This window comes from Schistocerca piceifrons, chromosome 3 (genome assembly GCF_021461385.2).
Source record: "Schistocerca piceifrons isolate TAMUIC-IGC-003096 chromosome 3, iqSchPice1.1, whole genome shotgun sequence".
Lineage (NCBI taxonomy): Eukaryota > Metazoa > Arthropoda > Insecta > Orthoptera > Acrididae > Schistocerca > Schistocerca piceifrons.
In genome coordinates this window covers 829,515,932-829,536,382 of record NC_060140.1, presented here as the reverse complement: position 1 = coordinate 829,536,382, position 20,451 = coordinate 829,515,932, and the positions used below count along the sequence as shown (strand labels likewise).

The following is a 20,451-nucleotide window of genomic DNA, read 5'->3' as shown; positions in this document are numbered from 1 at the left end:
GAGTCGGTTGACACATGCAGATAACTATGCAGCTAATCGTTGAAGTCAATCTGTTGTACAGTTTCGGAACGCCTCTATGGATTATGGCGTTTCTCGGAACGAGATCCAGAGCGTCTAAGACGACGATAATGAGGTTGATGGCATATTCCCTGACATCCTGAACTTGACACTGGACACTTATTGAACAAAACACAAGCTTACTTAGAATTGGACCCGATTTATGAATAGATCCAAGACTTCCTATCAAAATGCTGCTGGGCTTAACAGTAAGTAGTTACAGTCAAGAATGTTCTGTGGCTTTCTATGAGCTACTGCAGAATGCAGTGTTCACTGAACAGATACCAAGATGGTTACATCAGTGAATGATGTAGTGTGACTTGGCTGACATGGTACACATTCCAGACAGTTCCCTGTAAGTGCTGTTCTGTGGGTACAAATCTGCAGTCAGTGGTGGTACATGTTACTCCAATTGGAGGGTCTACCCCCGTTAAGAGATAGATTTTCCCCACACCTGTGTACTGTAGTGTTGGCTAACAGTGGTACTAGACACAGCCGGGGCTCACTGTATGAAGTGGTTGAAACACAATACTCCAGTTATGATGATGGTCTCTGCTACTATTTCTCACCTTGATTCATCCAAATGATGAATGTAAGGAGGGTTGTAATGCCAGGATATTGTCAGTTACCCACTGATGATAAAACCAAGAGAATTGTATTCCAGTGAGAACCAATGTAGTCTAGATACAGATGAGCAAAGAAGTATTTTGTGAGGTAAGATATAACTCCTACTTAGACACCGATACTAGAAGCAAACATGCTTTTATTGGCACAGCACTGTCTCAGGTAACAAACAGTTTGTGAACAGAGATTGAATTGATACAATAACATTGTAATTGCATCATTTTTTTGCTCTGATTTTGACGCTTTACTGTTCAGAAGAAAAGATAATGTTTAGTTTAGGTATTACTTAAAAAATCCTCGACATTCATTCTATTGTGTCAGTTCTTGCATCTGCATTCTTCATTTCTGACATAAATATGTACAACCTATAACACATTCATGGAATTATTATTTTTGTACTGATGTGAATGGTAGAAATTTAGAAAATGGATGATGACAATTCACTATGGTTCAGAATAGTGCCTTTGTGTAGTTACCTATTGGTAATTAGCTTCAGATAAGTATTATAATGAAAAACAAAAGAATTAATGAAAAAAATTATTTTTATAAGAGACTGTTCAACTTCTATGCAATTTATAATATGAGTTTTCATAATCTCTGTGACATGCAATAATAAAAAAGAATAAAAGCTTATTTTAAATTAAATAAATGCATTTATTACATTAATAACAGAATTTACAAAACAATGGATATATGAACAAAACTGAGGAAAAGCAATCAGTAGCTAATAGATTTGTAGGTGCATAGAAATGCACATCACCACATAAAATCTGAACAATTACTAGTATTTAATTATTCTATGGTTTGTAAATAATTTAAGCACATTTTTCGTAAACATGGCATGCCACAAGTACAGTAAGTGGTTTGTACAATTAATTTATCATTAATGCAGTTAATAAGTAATACCATAATTTGAGGTAAACAATAATATAAGGGGAGATGTTACACAGCGATAATAACAGTAAACAATATGACATAAATCATATTTACTTATTAAGATCTTTTATTAATCGAGAAGTAGGTTACAAGCAGAAACAGTCAGTTGCAGTGTGACCACAAGTCAGTGTGACTGAGTGTCTGTAGAACTGTATTTGAGGAAATATATACATGTACTAACAAAAGTGCTGTAGCTCAATAGGAAGTAACATGCCTGTGTTGTTACATGTTTCGATGTTTCATACATCATGCAACTACATATGAGTAACTGCAGTTCCTGATTTTTGTTTATTGTGGCCATAATATACAATTATGTTGTGTGGAAAATAAACTTTAACATAATTCTGATGTTGCTCAACTGGATATAAAGCTGGTGATTCTGGAAGGCAAAATTAAAATTTAATTGATCTGTTCTATAAAGTCATCACCATCTCTGATACCATAATGTACTTCATTGCCTTTCTGGTATGCCCAAGCCATTTTCTTTGAATTGAACCCAATCCCAATATCTCCTGCATTAGAAAGAGTTATAGCACCTGCTGTTTTACCAACCCTATTTGTCATTTCATTAACCGCTTCGATTGTTGCTTCTTGAGCAGTTTTACCTGAAAAATAATTTAGCTCATGAGGGCACATTTTCGTGGGTATTTCAAACTTATTATACTATTGATTCATTGTTTGTCTGATGTATCATTACTATATCCTCTGATAGGGAGATATCATATATAAATTAAAAATAACTTTATGATATTCAAAAATACTGTTTGAAAGTGAAGAAATTTCTATTAAAAAGTGCCAAAACAAAAACGACTGAAGCTTGGCAATAGACTTCAGAATAACTTAAAATTTTTCTTGTAAGAAAATAAAGGGAGACGCTCAGGTGATGGATGAAGTAAAGGGAAAGTAGCTTTGAGACTTGTATCAGTTATAATGATAATACATATAATGTAATTACGATGTAAGAATGCAGTAACAGTAGTATTTAAGATTCAGAATATAAAGGCCTCCTGCAACAGGGATCAATGAATAACTATTTTATTACTATCTAGCTGACACTTTTTCCTATTGCATATTATTTACATTGTTCAACTATGATGGCATCAATAGAGTATGCATGGTGGTCAAAAATATATCTATACATTGAAAACGGGAAAATTGGAAAAAGTTTGTGACAGCTAAATTTCAGCATAAACTAAAAATAAATATGAGTAAGAAACTGAAACAAAAATTAAGTAGATGTAGGAAAAAAATTAACAAAAATTTACATAGGGTCCAAAAATGGAAAAATGCTATTAAAATATATAATAATATCGCTAAGTAATTGGCAGCAGACAACTGCAATTCAGAATCCAAAGTCCACTTGTCCTGGGAAGAATGATGCAAATGACTTTCATATTGAAACACTCATTTTCCTCCTGTTACCATAGTGTCCCCAGAACATGGTACTCTATGTTGTTAGTGTAGTCAATACATTGGTGGTCATAAAACCTACCTACAGGCTCCATGATAGCCATTCCAGCCTAAAAATTTGAGAGATTAACTGTACCCTCTGACAAGTGACACTTCCTTTGATTATGTGTGTTTTTCTACTTTTAGAACAAGACTGGGGTATTGGCAGTGAGACTATCACAGTTTCAGCAACAGGAAGATTCAAGACAGCGAAGGCATGAAATGATACTATATTATCCATGTAAGCTTACAAAACCAAACTCGGTAAATGTTTATAAATTATAATTAGGAAAGATGTTGATCGAAAAAGGAAGGTAAGAATCGAATTATATTTTAACAGGAATGCACTGTACAGGTGCCATGTTTGATGGTAAACAGATCTGAATTTTATTGTTATGTTATGCATAAGGTAATATATTGATCACCTAATTACATATTAGACAGAAAATAAATTGTAATGTGTTACCTTGTTTCATAATATTCAAAACGAGATGGGCCAGATTAACTTTCATAATAGATTCACCAACACCTGTAGTGGATACAGTGCCAATCTGATCATCACTGTATCCTCCTGAACCTGCAGTTAATTTGTTGGATTAGCTTCTTTTAACTTTACCTATTATTTTTTCTTTATGTAAATACTACAGAACTAAGCATAATACAACACACTTTCAGTACATAAGTTTTCAACAATTATGTAGTATTATTTTATACATTCACTTGTAGTAATTTCAGTCAGAATGAGACCCTTTTTTGAAATTCATAAAACAAGATTGTACCACCACTGCTGTTATTTTTCTCTGCCTCATGCGTGAGTGTAGATAAGCGTGATTCATATTCCACCTATCTAAAGACACTACAATGAAATATAGCAAAAGCTGGGTGACGTTATGTGAAGTAAGAAGCATATCTGAAAATAATACTGACATAAAAAAGAGCTAAAAAGAGAGTAGTAAGTGTTGATGAAATCAGTGTTTCATCTTATATGTCTCATTCTAGTAACTTAAGGTAAGATTATATTAGATTAGATTCAGCTTTCATTCTGTAGACCCAAAAATGAGATGATTCTCATGGGTGTGGAACAAGTCACAATATATAACTTAAAAAACGTGAAACATTTGAGTATAATACTCATTACCCTGATCATTTGTCAGGAGATAGTAAAATAGGCAAATAAATTACAGTAAACTGGAACTGCTAATATTTACAGAATTAATACACTGAAATATTGTTATGCACCTTTAATAAATTCATCATACACAAATTATCTAATCTTGACTGTTGTGACCAAGTGCTGTCAAAACTGAAATCTAACAGACATATTTACTCAAGCTGGTCTAACAGTCCCTGTAAGATACTCATCTATAGAGTAGAAGTAGTTGCCTATCAAAAAGTCTTTCAAACTCTGTTTAAATCGTGCTTCATCTGAAACCAAGTTTTTAATGGCAATTTATTGAAAATGTGTGTTCCTGAATATTAGACCCCTTTTTGGACCACGATAGTGATATTTGGTCTTAATGTAGATTGTTCTGATTCCTAGAATTGATGCTAGTTTTTGAGCTATTGGTTGGAAATGGAGATATATTACTTTCAACAAATTTTATTAAGGGATAAATACACTGAGAAGCAGTGGTTAGAATACAAAGTTCCTTGAACAGGTTTCTACATGATGTTCTTGAATTTACATCACAAATGAGCCTTATTACACGCTTTTGCACACTAGAAACTTTTGCTTGGTTTGATGAGTTACCCCAGAATATAATCCTGAATGACATAATAGAATGAACCTAAGCGAAGTACGCAACTTTTTACATTTATTTCTTCTACATCTGACATAATTCTCACTGCAAATACAGACTTCTTTAGGCGTTTCAGCAATTCGGTAGTATGCTCTTCACTACTTAATTAACTATTGAGCTGTAATCCCAGAAATTTAACACTGTCAACCTCTTCGATCTGCATGTCTTCATATGTTATACACATGATGGAACTGCATGTAGTAGGTCTGTTCAAAGTTTAATGGCAGTGAATTAGCTTATTAATTATTTATTATTTATTAATGTCAGAGAAAATTTGATTAGCAGCTATTTCTAAATCTGTACATGACTTGCTACTTATTGCAATCTTTGTATCATTTGCAAGCAAAACAAACTTACCACATGGCAGTGTAACAGACAAGAGGTCATTAATGACGACAAGAAAAAGCAACGGACCCAAGAGGGAGTCTTGAGGAACACCACATGTAAATAATCAGATGAAGACTGATTGCTTACTCTACATGTGTTTCACAATGTCGCCCTTTGTTTCCTTTTAGTTAGGTAAGATTTGAACCATTTTGCAGCACTGCCAGTGACACTGTAATATACTAATTTACTTAAGAGACAGCTATCAAAGGTTGCTGTGAACACCACTGTGGTTTCTAAGATATGATCATACAAGGTAGCTATGCCCTTGTCTTCCTCTGAGCTCATTCGTCAAACCGGTTGTTGTCTGCACACAAGTCACACAATTCCTGCAAATTACATGCCAGTAATTGGGACACAAGGCTGGCACTCGATAGCACTCCAGATGCGTTGAATCGGGTTCAAACTAGGCGAATTCGGTGGCTAGGACATCAACGTGAGCTCACTGTAGCACGATTACAGCCTTGTGACACTTACTACTGGAAAATGTCATCACTGTCGATGAAGATATCAAACATGAAAAGGTGCGAGTGGTCAGCAATAATGTTCGTCTATTCCACAGCGGTCCTGGTGCTTTCAATTACTACCACAGGTCCCTTGAAAGCCCAGGAGAATGTTTCGTGCAGCAACCGGCCTGCGTCTGTGGCATGGTGTATATTTCGAGCATTCATTCGCCTGGTCTCGTTCATCAAACTGGTGTAACATGAAACATTATTCGTTACCAGGTGGCATGTGCCGATTGATCCACGGCTGTGTCTTCAAGATATTGTTCCCTCTGCAATCGTAACTGACGATGCCATTTCGGTCAATATGGGAGTATGTAGGGATTGTTTGCTGCCAAGCGACGTGTTCAAGACTGTGCACTGAATGGTGTGGCACGGTTCAGGTTCTCGTCAAACTACCATAATTAATGTTTTTAATCATCATTGCTGCATCAGTGATAAGTACCATTTAAAAATGGTGTGGCACGGTTCAGGTTCTCGTCAAACTTCCATAATTAATGTTTTTAATCATCATTGCTGGATCAGTCATAAGTACCATTTATAGCACATCCGCAAGCAGTGTGTTAAACCACAATATTTAACAGTATATTTACTTGTGATGTATAATTAAGAACTGTTTCACATTTTTGACATGTTTTAGGCAACATAGAAGAAAATGTACACACAGCTTTTTGGGAAATTTTTTGTGTGCTTTTTCTAATAATCATTTGATGAAAGGTGATATTTTGGAATTTTCAAGATACTAACATACAGTAAAACTTGAAAGCCAGTCAGCGGATGCAAATTATTTATCGACTAATTTTTCTTCGACTATGCTCAATATAAAATAAATTTACCTGGTATAGGAGTGTCTCCAACACGTCCAACCATTTTGCCACTTGTTCCACCAGTGGAGGTTGCACATACTACATGACCCTCAGAATCCACAGCTACTGCTCCTACAGTGCCAACACCTCTGTGGATTTCCAAACTATATTATAATTTTATAAAAAATAATTTGAGAAACAAAATATAAAATATAAATGTGCTTTGTGTAAATGTAACAAGTAATCCATACAAATCTTGAAACAGAAAGGTGTACCAGCTCCATTTGCTATAGTGCCGGTCCTAACACGAACATTATTTTCTTCTTTTCATTTTTCTGTCTTTCTCGTATGTTAGTCATATCAAATGTGTCCCCACAATAAAAGCAACTTCTTAGAGCATAATAACATAGAAATTTATTGAAGAAATTAAGCAATTTTCACATTATTGCATCATACAATTCAAATTGCCCTCGACGACTCTACAGGCAAGCTCTCGTTCTTTCGATGAAATTTTCCATAACTTTTCGCCATATTTGCACCTCTAGTTTTGAAGTTACAAGCGGAATCTTGGTCTTGAGTTGTGAAAGTGCTTGTAGTTTGTTGGTGTACACACAAGATTTCAAATATCCCCACAGAAAGAAATCTCATGGTGTCAGATCACAAGATCTGTGTGGCCAATTCATGTCATCTGCCACAGAACCTGTCTCGTAGCAGGTCGACTGTTGAAAACGTCCGGCCGCGATGGTCTAGCGGTTCTAGGCGCTCAGTCCGGAACCGCGGGACTGCTACGGTCGCAGGTTCGAATCCTGCCTCGGGCATGGATGTGTGTGATGTCCTTAGTTTAGTTAGGTTTAATTAGTTCTAAGTTCTAGGCGACTGATGACCTCAGAAGTTAAGTCGCATAGTGCTCAGAGCCATTTGAACCATTTTTTTGTTGAAAACGATGTCTGACGGGTTGTGCCATCTTCTTGAAACCAAATCTGTTCAGTATTCACACGATCCTGTTCGGACCACAGAAACTCTCTTAAAATATTACGGTAGCAATACACCGTCCAGCGCTTATGCGTTTCTGGCGCAGTCTTAGAAGTACGGCCTAATTACACCCTCAGCCCAAATGCTGCATCACACAGTCACTCGTTGTGGATGTAATGGCTTCTCCATAATTACTCGAGTGTTTTCTGTGTCCCAAATCCTACAGTTTTGCTTGTTCGTGAAGCTATTCAACAGAAACTGCGCCTCGTCAGTGAACGATAGTTTTTTGATGAAACTGTTTGCCCGCTCTTTGTTCCGCGAGCACCGAACACGCAAACGCTTGGCGATTTTCGTGATCGTTCGAATTTCCTTCTTGTGCCAGTTGGATTTTATGAACCCGAAGGCACAGACCACCTTTGAGAATTCGTTGCACGCTGGTTCTGGGAATATCTAATTGTTGTGAACGTTAGCAAGTACTTTTCATTAAACTAAGAGCTATATGATTAATATTATTACACATAATGGTGACGTTCTGTGCACAACGACTAATACAAGGACGCCATACAGCTTTTCTCAAATTTAGCAGTCAGACTCGTCATAGTCAACTTATTCGGTGCATTACATTGACAACATTCCACGGAGTTTACGAAGTGTCTCTGCGCAATCTTCACCGCATTAGCGACAAGTTTTCACTAAGCCAACACAGTATGATGTCGTGTACTGCTTTATTACTTACCACAAAGAGAACAAATGTCATTCATGCAACCATCACTGCTATCAACATACTATAACAGGAATGGCAGGCATTTTAAAAGTGTGTTCTCTATGGGACACTCTTTACTACAAGCAATTCCTATACAAGATGCATTATTCTAAAACTTGTTATTCAATGTATTTGCTTTCAAGTTGCTGATAAACACAACGTAAATAGTTCATATAGAAACACTTTATTTAAAAATATTCAAAATTTACGAGTGGTAAAAAATAAATGCTCCTGAAAATCAGAGCCCACTCACAGTTGTTTGTTTTGTGATTGAACTACCTTGTAAAAAAGCCCTCATTCTCGTCCTTCTAAAGAACATCTGATCTTTTCTGGAAAGTTAAAAAGTTATCTTTATCAAAGTTGTTGATCTTCATAGAAACTTAGAATGCAATTCTTTCAAAAACGTCATAGTCCGTAGTCCTGTCTTTCTCTTTCCAAAAGTGTGCAGTATTACTGGAATAACATGTTATTTAATGAAATCTTCAATTGGAAAATTTGAGGTTGTTGAACATTTTTGGTTGGCTTTTATAAATCCCACAGTAAAAGTGTGCATATAAAATGACGCATATGAAAGTAATACATATTACTTTTACCATCTGAACAATGTACAATTTATTGTTAGTCAAAATACATATATGTATTTTCATTCCGTCAGAATTACTGATATCCTTGGGAGAGACAAAACTATTCCACGTGATGTGCAAGATGTGTGACACAGATTTCAAGAAGAACGTAACAATTCTAAAGAGAGCAGGTGCTGACATCTGTGAATATTACCGAACTTCAGTATAATAAGTAATGTTTGGAAAATACTAACACGAATTATTTACAGAAGAATAGAGAAACTGGTAGAAGCTGAACTGGGAGAAGATCAGTTTGGGTTCCAGAGAAATGCTGGAACCCGTGAGGCAATACTGAGCCTACGACTTATATTAGTAGATAGCTTAAGGAATAGCAAACCTACCTTGATAGCACTTACCGACTTAGAGAAAGTTTTTGACAATAATGACTGGAATATGCTCTTCGAAATTCTTAAGGCAGCAGGGAAAAATAGCAAAATGCTGTTTACCTATGTAAAGAAACCAGACGGCAGTTACAAGAGTCAACGTGCATGAAAGAGAAACAGTGGTTGAGAAGGGAGGGTTGTAGCCTATCCTCAGTGTTACTCAATCTGCGGATTGAAGAGGCAGTATAAGGAAACAAATAAAAATTTGGAGACGCGATGAAAGCTCATGGAGAAAAAATATAAACTTTGAGGTTTGTCTGTGATGTTGTAATTCTACCAGAGACAGGAAAAGACTTGGAAGAACAGTTGACCGAAATGGACAGTGTCTTGAAAAGAGAATATACTCGACAAAATCAAAACAAGGATAATCAAATGTAGTTGAATTAAAATCACATGCTGCTGAGGGAATTAGATTAGAAAACGAGACGCTTAAAGAAGTAGAAGTAGTGCACAGTATACTAAATGATGATGGCCAGAGTAAATGACGTGAAATGTAGAATGATAATGGGAAGAAAAGCCTTCCTGAAGAAGAGAAATTTGTTAACATCGATTATAGTTTCAAGTGTTAGAAAGTCTTTTCTGAAGGAATTTGTCTGGAGTGTAGCCTTCTATGGAAACAAATCATGGACGATTAACGGTTTAGACAAGACGAGAATAGAAGCTTTTGAACTGTTTTGCTACAGAAGAATGCTGAAGATAAGATGGATAGATCACATAACTAACTAACTTAAAATACTAACTTGTATTTTAACATTTTATGATAACTGTTCCACCTCATGTTTTAATAGGCCCTGTGCACGAAGCTGCAGTTTCGGTTGTTCATTCATTGAGCTATGTTGATAGTCAGTATTGGATACAAATGTGAAATAACTTCCCACTGCATGGAATATCTCTTGAATTTCTCTGCTCAGACCAAATAATAGGGCTCAATATAAAACGCACTTTGAGAAAATTAGCTCCCTTTCTCCTGTCTTTCTTGCTACAGTGATGGCGTATCGGAATGTGTGAATGCACTCAAGTGAAGGGGGAGTCTGAATGCCCAGACTTGGCATTAACGCAATCTGTCACATTTCAAATTAAACCAGACTGCCACATTTTCTGACTGTATCTCAACATATCTCTAGAGAAATTGCATCCTTTTGTTGAAATGATACCATATCAAGTTGCAGCATCCTCACCCAGTTTTATTACTTGGATAAAATCATGTCTTTCACAGGAAGAAAGAATAATTAATACCGTGCACTTGCTCCAGTCATATGGCAATGAACCAAACACAACTAACCTAAGTAATAAACTTTAGCTTGTACTCTTGAAGTTATTTGTATACAGACACAAATGAATTAAAGACATTGGCCGTCAGCGGGAAAGTGGAAAATCTGTGCCAGATCGGAATTCGAACCTGCGTCTCCTGCTAACTAGGCAGATGCTCTGAAAGCTGAGCCATCTAGACGCAGTAGCCATCGTGACTGCATGGGCTGCCCTAACACGCTTGCCATCAGACCTAAACTCTCACCTTATCCATACACTACTAACGTAGTGCCCCTTGCCCATTATCATCATTACTCAATACATTTCGATTCCTGTAAGAGTTCTAGCTTGGTGTGCATCTGCAGTGAAGAGATCATTGGCTGTCTTCCCCAGCCTTTATGAATTAAGACACAAAGGAATTACAGATACGTTCGAAAGTATAGACACCGCATATACATATATACAGGATGATCATAATTAAAGATAAACTTTCAAACCGCTGTAGAAATAACACCACTGGTCAGAATGATGTCAAATTGCAACGGAATATTATCGGAGAAGGGGTAAAACATATGGCAGATGCAAAATAAATAGTTACAAAACGTAGCAATAGATCGCGCTGTAAGCATCATAATTTAATAGTGGTCGACTACAAATGACAAATGTATCACACAACACTGGCCAAGGCGTACGTTTGACGTTAAACAAACTGTACTATTCAGTGTGTATGGGTGTACAGGTGTGATACTGTTAGTTACGTAAGCCTATCCACCACGGCAAAGTCGTATCACATCGGATGGGAAAAATCGCTTTTTAATAGTCCCGAGGCCAAAAACGGCATAAAAAGCATCAATCAAAATCAAATCGGATTATTAATTTCCGTGTGACTGGCGCAAAACATGTTCACTATGTTGTCCACCGTTTTTTGCATCAAGTTGATATCGAGAAACAGCATGTTACCCAACTGATCGAAGTGTTTCTGGGGTAACGTTCTGAATGTGTTGCGCAGTGCGTGCCTTCAATGTAGCTACGTCTGCGATCGGAACATTGAACACATCTTTCCGATAGCCCCACAGCCAGAAGTCACACGGATTTAGATCAGGTGATCGGGACGGCCAGGCTGTAGGTAAATGGCCACTGATAATTCTATCATTTCCGAAATAGCGCTTCAGCAGCTGCTTAACTGGATTTGCAATGTGCGGAGGTGCGCCATCTTACATAAAAATGATCCCATCCACACATCAACGCTGTTGGAGAGCTGGAATGACGTGGTTGCGCAAAAGACAAAAATGGTTTAAATGGCTCTGAGCACTATGGGACTTAATTTCTGAGGTCATCAGTCCCCTAGAACTAAGAACTACTTAAACCTAACTAACCTGAGGACATCACACACATCCATGACCGAGGCAGGATTCGAACCTGCGACCGTAGCGGTCGCGCGGTTCCAGACTGTAGCGCCTAGAACGGCTCGGCCGCAAAAGACAATCATAGCGCTTACCAGTGACGGTACAGGTAACAGGACAGGAAGCACCTGTCTCTTCGAAAAAATTCCGTAAACCCGCACCACACAGTGACCTTTCAGGATGAAGTGGTACTGGTTGATTTGAGTGTGGATTTTCCGTTGCCCATATTTATTCGACAATTCTGTATATTCACATATCCTGTGAGATGGAAGTGGGTTTCGTCTGTCCACAAAATCTTCCACGGCCAATCATTGTCTACTTCCATGCAAGCAAGAAATTCTAAAGCAAAGATCTCTCTTGCTGGCAGGTCAACAGGAAGCAACTTGTGCACGCTGGTGATTTTGAATGGATAGCAAACAAGGATGTTTCGTAGGATTTTACGCACCGTGCTCACGGGTATGTCCAAAGCTCGGGCAATTCTCCGTGCACTATACGTTTCCACACCACCACTCGTCTCCTCCTGAGGCCACTGCTTCCAATGACGTCGAATCAATTCGTTTCCTCCCTCTACCAGGTTGCACACCAAAAGAACCCGTCTTTTCGAATTTCCTAATCATTTTCTGCAGACCCACGGTAATCATCGGACCAATGCCTTTTTTCAAACCCTTCAGTGTCCGGAACTTCTGCAGAGCGACGTGTGCACAGTCATCGTTCATGTAATACAGCTTTACAAGCAGGGCGCAATCCTGCATTGAGACAGTCATGGCGAACGCCGCAGACGCGGAAGGAGGAAAAGCCGTGTACTCGGCGTGTTTATACCAACTTCAATGGATAGTGCGCATAACAGATTCTGACACATACAACGCCATCTATTGATCAATTTTTACAGTATTTTTTTTCTTCTGCCATACGTTTTCCCCCTTCTCAGATAATATTCCGTTTCAATTTGACGTCATTCTGACCAGTGGTGTTATTTCTACAGCGTTTTGAAAGTTTAGCTTTAATTATAATCACCCTATATATATATATATATATATATATATATATATATATATATATATATATATATAACTGAGGCGAGACGGCCAATGACCTAACTAGTGAAGATGCACTCCAGGCTCGCTCTCTTGTGGGAATCGTCGAAATGCCGCTAATAATGATGATAATGGGCAAGGGGCACTACATTAGTAGTGTGAGTGGCAGTTGAGAATTTGGGTCTGATCCGGTTCGAATCCCGATCCAACACATATTTTCAACTTGGCCCCTTGGTTTTTATCACTGCTTTCTCACAGCCAATTTCTGTAATTCCCTTGTGCCTCAATTCATAACGGGTGCTCGATCAAAATTGTGTTGTGCTGATAAGTTCCTGTGCCACCAAACTACTGACGTCATAAGTCCCTAGGCATCCACACTACTTAATCTAATTTAAACTAACTTATACTAAGGACAACACACACACACACACACCGGAGGGAGGACTCGAACTTCCGATGGGGGGAGCAGCACGAACCGTGGAAAGGTGCCCCGGACCGCGCAGCTCAAAACAGTGTCCAAAAGAACAGACGCCTCATAGATCCGCAGGGTGTTCGCGCAACAGCGTGCAAAAAGTTAACGGGACATAGAGGATGCACCACTAAACAATTTGAGGTAGGGAACCTGGGATCGAAGAAGCCAGTTTAAGGAAATAAAAGGAATAAAATCACATTATTGTGTACGTTTTTATTTACATTATTTAACCGCAAATACCGTCATTGGCGCAATGAACGTACGATTTGTACTGTATCTTACAATGTGTGCTGAAACAGACAGCCATCAACCTCAATGCAACATCGGCGAACAAGATTCTGACGCATGCTGACAAATATCCCCTACGTGTTTCGAATCACATCACAGGCAGCTACAATTGTGGCATCTAATTCCATCTCCGTATACACTGGGGTCTCATACACAAGTGACTTTAGATATAATCGACGGGATTCAGGTCAGGTGACCTTGCAGACCATGGAATTGGACCTCCCCTTCCAATCCAGCGACCAGGAAATACTGTGCCGATCCCGCTCCATCGTACTGTACTGTACTTCTCTGAATAGCGCTGAGTAATGAATGCGTCTGTCACTGATTCATAGCACATTTTGTCATGGGACAATGTAAATACGATGCAACAAAGCCATCTTACGGACAAGCAAGGTAAAGAAAACCTGCATCATGACTTCGTGGTAATCAGGCTCGTCCTCCTTGTTACCTTGCAGGAAATGAAGAATGTACATGTAAATAAGCAGCACATTACACGTAAACTTGTACGCATGTTAGTTGTAAGTAAGCCGGAAAACAGTAATACTAGAAAAAGCGGAAGGCAAGTTTACTTCCATATAAACTTAAGCTGGCTTCTCCGATCACCCGGTTCCCCGCCTCAAATTGTTCAGTGGAACATTCTCTACGTCGTGCTAAATTTTTGCATGCTCTTACGGATACACCCTGTATATATATTTGTATACAATGCGAAAAGTCAGTCAAGATACTATGACATTTACATTACCCCAGTTCTGTTCGAGTTGGATCATTACTTTTGCTCTTCTTAAATTTCTCCAAAGCATCTTTTGCTTTCTGCGTTATCAGAGATTCCATAGGTACATCTGGAACTCCCATATCATTAGCAAAACGTTTTGCACCATCACCAACGAGTAAAACATGTGATGTGTTTTCCATCACCAGTCTGGCTACATACACTGGGTGAGATACATTCTTGATGGCACCAACAGCTCCTGAAAATTAATCTCTTTAATGTACAGATAATTTCTCTGTATTCTGTATTACTAAAATGAATTGTTGTACCTGCATTAAGTCCTGTTCCTTCCATAACGATGGCATCCATTTCAACCTCTCCGTCAGCATTAAGAACAGAGCCATGTCCTGAGAAAAAGAAAGCGATGTGGAGTAGGGTATTATTGTAATGAAAAAGCTTTCCACATATAGTTTGTTCGAGATATTGCGAACAGTTCATTTACCGATCAATGCAAGGAGGAAATTTCTTATTGATATAGAAGTTCCATTGCTGTCAGCCACCACTCAAATTACTTAGAAAGCGGGAAAACTTCTTTATAGATGTGTAGAAGACACTACAGGGTGCAATATCCTCTGTCTTGTGATATAATAATGTGAGCCACTTCATGATTGATGTAACTGGAAAACATTGTCAACACAAGTCTCATTCATCGTTGAGTCTCCTCCAAAGCTTTCCTTGATTCTGTCAACAAAACATACATAGAGGACTTTTTGTAATGGATTACTATTAATAAAGTCTTTACCCCTTTACTATTAGTGAGTTAGCGGCACTTGTTTATCACGACTTTTTCCCGCCAAAAAGGAGTCCTAACATTCAAGACGGGAAAGAAGTGATGTTTATAACGTTATATTAAAAACATAAGGACTTCTGGGAACTGGACTAATAGCACAGCTGCTATGAAGGAAAAATACCTCTTTGGTTCCCAGTAGCAGTGTATCGTATGGACTCTCTTTGGTATGACAGTCTGTTCTCTGACTTGTAATGTGCTGGTCGCACTTTGTGTAGGTTATAATGCTCGATAATAAATCGTCATTTAGACTGATCAGCCAGAACATTATGACCACCTATCTGCTATCGATACAAACCCGTCCAGGTAATAGCAGCGGCATCTGGCGAGGAATGACTGCTAGACAGACACATGCATGGTGCATACACATAGTTTCAGTGAGTGTGCTGTCAGTATTTAGAACAGGTAAGGCGCGCGAGCTGTCTGAGTTTGACCAAGGGCATATTCTGACGGCCTGCAGGTTCAGCACGACCATTTCGGAAACGGCAGGACATGTCCGGTGTTCAAGGATTGCTGTAGTGAGTGTCTTGGACACGTGGCGAAACCAAAGTGAAACCATGTCCAGATGTCGTAAGGATTGGTAAAACAGGATACATGGCGAACTGTGGAGGAACTAACATCAGACTTTAACGTTGGGCAGAGTACATGTGCATCTGAATGCACAGTGCACTGAACACTCCTAGCGTCAGGCCTCTGCTGCGATGACCCATACATGTTAACACCACGACATCGGCAACTACGACTGACATGGGCATGTGACTATCGGCACTAGACGTTGGGGCAGTGGCAGAGTGTTACATGGCCTGCTTAATCCCGTTATTTTCTTCATAATGCCAATGGAAGGTCGCGAATCAGTCGTCTTCCAGGGGACAAGCTGGCGAGGACTCCATTATACTTTGAAGAACATTAATGTGGACATCCATTGGTCCACTGGAGCTCGTGCAAGACAGTATCATATACTGGTTGCAGACCACGTACACCCCTTCATGACAATTGGAACCATGTTGCCTGGTCGGACGAGTCTCGTTTCAAATTGTATCGAGTGGGTGGACGTGTACGGGTATGGAGACAACATCATGAATCCAACGGACCCAGCATGTCAGCAGGGGAGTGTTCAATGTGGTTGAGGGTCTGTAATTGTGTAGCGCGTGTGCAGTTGGAGTGATATCGAACCCCTGATACGTCTAGATACCATTCTGACAGGTGACACGTACGTAAGCATCCTATCTGATCACGTGCACCCATTCATGTCCATTGTGTATTCCGACAGACTTGGGCAATTCCAGCAGGACAGTGCAACACACCACACGTCCAGAATTGCTACAAGGTGGCTCCAGTAACACTCTTCTGAGGGTAAACACTTCCACTGACCACTAGACTCCCCACACATGAGCATTATTGAACATTTCTGGGATTCCTTGAAGCACGCTGTTCAGAAGAGATCACAAACCCCTCGTACTCTTCCGGATTTATGGACAGCCTTGCAGGTTTCATGGTGTGCATTCCCTCCAGCACTACTTCAGGCGTTAGTGGAGTCCATACCATGTCGTGTTGCAGCACTTCTGCGTGCTCGTGGGGCTCTACGCGATATTAGGTAGGTGTGCCAGGGTTCTTTGGCTCTTCATTGTATCATCATGCATGAAATATACCTTCGAATTACAGGTGTTCATTGTGAAGAACATGCAAGCAAGCAGGTAAGATCCACCAACTGCGACATAATCGCGTATATAAACAGTGACCCAGTACTGTAAAATGCTTTTTTATTCCAGTCTCTGATCACATATTTTAAATCTATGTCACGATGCTATGCTGATTATATTTATATGTCTTGACGATGCCATTATGGCCGTATCACTTTAGGACATGGTGTAAAAAAGATCTGAGGATGGTCGTTACAGACTGAAACCGTCTAAAGAATTCGTTTGTGATCAGAGACTGGAATAAAAAAGCATTTTAGGTAAGGTCCAGTTTGAGAGGGAGAGAGAGAGCGCTGTGGTGTGCGGGTACCTGCGTTGAAAGCCTCGTCGTCCTCCATGACCTCGACGGCGGCCTGCACGGCGTCCAGCAGACTGCCGCCCTGCTCCAGCACGGCGTAGCCCGCCTTGGCGGCCCGCCTCACGCCCTCCAGCTTGGGCTGGTCCTGGCTGTCTGGGATGTCGCCGGCGCCGCCGTGCACCAGCACCACCGGCTCCACCATCCTGGGGCACACTGGGCGGGTCCGCACAGAACACAGCGCAATTACTCAGCGCTGCCTTTCTACACTGTTTGGCTTTAAAACAGCACAACCACGAAGCTGGCATGCAACAAACATCGAAGTGTACCAACGCAAAGTAGCCAGCGTAACATCATCTACCGTCTGTATACAACAAAAAATTTCTCAACGGCTTTCTCACTCAGAAACCATATTTTAATGTTGTTTGATTGTGAGAAGATCGCGTTTTTGTTGTGGTTGTCTTCAGTCCGAAGTAGGGCAATACATAAAATATCGATATACGAGGGTCAAAAAGAAATGCACGCAATTTTTTTTAAATCCATCTTTTATTCTACATGTTTGAATGGTTTACCGTGTGTAGATACATCCTTTGGGAACAATATTTTCATTTCTCTACATAATTTCCGTCCCTCTCAACTGCCTTACGCCATCTTGGAACCAGCGCCTGTATATCCGCACGGTAAAATTCTGGACCAGCCTGTTGGAGCCACTGTTTGACAGTGTGCACAAGGGAGTCATCATCTTCAAACCTTGTTCCACGAAGTTTCCCAAAGAGATGATAGTCACATGGAGCCAGGTTAGGACTGTAAGGCGGGTGTTTCAGTGTTGTCCATCCGAGTTTTGTGATAGCTTCCATGGTTTTTTGACTGACATGTGGCCGTGCATTGTCATGCAACAGCAAAACATCCTGCTTTTGCCGATGTGGTCGAACACGACTCACTCGAGCTTGAAGTTTCTTCACTGTCGTCACACATGCATCAAAATTTGTGGTGGTTCCACTTGGATGATGTCCACAAGCAAGAGTCCTTCGGAATCGAAAAACACCGTAGACATAACTTTTCCAGCAGAAGGCGTGGTTTTGAATTTTTTTTTCTTGGGTGAATTTGCAGGATGCCACTCCATTGATTGCCTCTTCGCCTCTGGTGAAAAATGATGGAGCCATGTTTCATCACCTGTCACAATTCTTCCAAGAAATTCATCTCCACCATTCTCGTACTGTTCCAAAAGTTCGCTGCATACCGTTTTTCTTGTTTCTTTGTGAGCAACTGTCTACATCCTGGGAACCCACCTGGCACAAACCTTTTTTAACGTCGACACTTTCAGTATTCTGCAAACACTTCCTTCCCCTATCCCAGCGTAGCGAGACAAATCGTTCACTGTGGTGCGTCTGTCAGCAGTCACCAACTCGGTAACTCTCTACACATTGTCTGTAGTGTGGGCAATACGAGGCCTGACGATGCGAGGACAATCCTCAATATTGCCGTGCCCGCTTTCATCACGTAACGTGCTTGCCCACCGACTAACTGTACTGTGATCGACAGCAGCATCTCCATACACCTTTTTCAACCTCTTAAGGATGTTTCCCACTGTCTCGTATTCACAGCACAGGAATTCTATGACAGCACGTTGCTTCTGACGAACGTCAAGTGTAGCAGCCACCTTGAAGATATGCTGTGACGGCGCCACTCACGAGAACAGGTTGGACTAAGTTTGAAAACAAACGAGAAGGATGTATCTACACACTCTAAAACTTTTACAAATGCAGAATTAAAACTGAATTTTTACAAAAATAGTGTGCATTTCTTTTGGAGTGACCCTCGTATCGATAGTTTTCCTAGATTACATTGTACACATCGATGACCTTTTACCATCAATACATCGACACTTCTATATCAGAATGGCTGTTTCGAGTGCCGATATTTTTATTTCATATTATATTTTTTCACAATTTTTAGTAGTTATTCGAAGCTGTTCTTTTGAAATTGTAGTAGAACATAATTTTACTTTCATTGTGTGAAGGCGTCTTACTACTTTTTGAGCTTACATCACGGGCAAAATTTCTCCTTCACTATGTAAAGCAAGTATATCTAGCGCAAAAGAAGTCCGATTGCATTGGGGGAATTGCAGTGTGAATGAAATATCAAGATTTCCTAAGTGAAGAAATAACGCTGTGCTATTTTTTCACATCGGCATTCTTCGGCAGTTGCTGAAACTGATGAACAAGAATCTAAATGACAAGGTTGGTCTTTGCGGTGGGCGGAGACGTGTGAGGGGAAATGCTGACGTAATCGGCGCTCGGTGCTATCAACAAGAATTGCAACGTTTAGCTTAGGCACTCAATTTTGATGCTGCGATTGCTAAGTCGCTGGCGTTGGCATACACGAGAAAACAGGGAAAACGATATGAAGTGTTTGGACAGACCCGATAGGTGACGAAACCGAATGATAGACTCATCGAACACCTTGCCATTGTTAGCAAAGTGGTTATCGCCAAGTGTGAACATGCATCGTTCCCCTTTCAGTTCCTGCTCTAAGACAAATAGGCAGGCTGCCAGTTTGTTGATATACAGAATATCTAATAATAAATAAATGTATGTATTTACGAAAATATAGGCTCTAAGTCTAGCAGTATACGAGTGTTTACAATTTTTATAGGCAGGTACGTCGATATTTTTTCTGTCGATGTATCAATATACAGAAGCAACTTTCGATATGTCGGGAGACAGTTATGATATACCTTTTTTAGATATCGATATATCGGATTCCCGATATTTGTAAAAATATCAGCAGTCCTAGTCTAAAGACTGGTTTAATGCATCTCTCCACACTACTCTATCCTCAGCAAGCCCCCACATCTCAGAATAACTACTGCTATGGACTTCCGTTTCATCCTACTTACTGTTGGTCTCCCTCCGCAGTTTTACCCCTCCACCCCAAGACTGATGCTGCAGCCATTCGACTGCAATAATTTTTATTTTATTGTTATATGATTCAGATTTCGGCCTTAGGCCATTTTCGAGTACAAGATTATTTGTATGTCAAAAGACATCAGACTGGTATGAAATACGAATCCTTGTTGAAAAAGCATATCTGGTCATAAAGTGGGAACATCTGACTTTTGCTAATGACAGATCTGGCCCATATGTCCAGATATGCCTT

At 39.7% G+C, this 20,451-nt stretch overlaps 1 protein-coding gene across 3 annotated transcripts in view; it reads right to left on the bottom strand.

Moving 5' to 3' along the window:
* Positions 1 to 1,388: 1,388 nt before the first annotated feature.
* LOC124789268 (isoaspartyl peptidase/L-asparaginase) overlaps positions 1,389 to 20,451 on the bottom strand; it is a 63,131-nt gene continuing 44,068 nt past the window's right edge. Inside the window, exons 2-7 of one of the 3 annotated variants that reach the window (XM_047256567.1) lie at positions 17,308 to 17,508; positions 14,783 to 14,860; positions 14,487 to 14,712; positions 6,589 to 6,707; positions 3,533 to 3,643; positions 1,389 to 2,222 (exon numbers count right to left, since the gene is read on the bottom strand). In XM_047256567.1, coding sequence (XP_047112523.1) covers positions 2,017 to 2,222; positions 3,533 to 3,643; positions 6,589 to 6,707; positions 14,487 to 14,712; positions 14,783 to 14,860; positions 17,308 to 17,497 — 930 coding nt within the window. In that variant the 5' untranslated portion in view covers positions 17,498 to 17,508 and the 3' untranslated portion in view covers positions 1,389 to 2,016. The remainder of the gene's footprint in view (positions 2,223 to 3,532; positions 3,644 to 6,588; positions 6,708 to 14,486; positions 14,713 to 14,782; positions 14,861 to 17,307; positions 17,509 to 20,451) is intronic. The other 2 variants (XM_047256566.1, XM_047256568.1) reach the window with 2 other exon arrangements.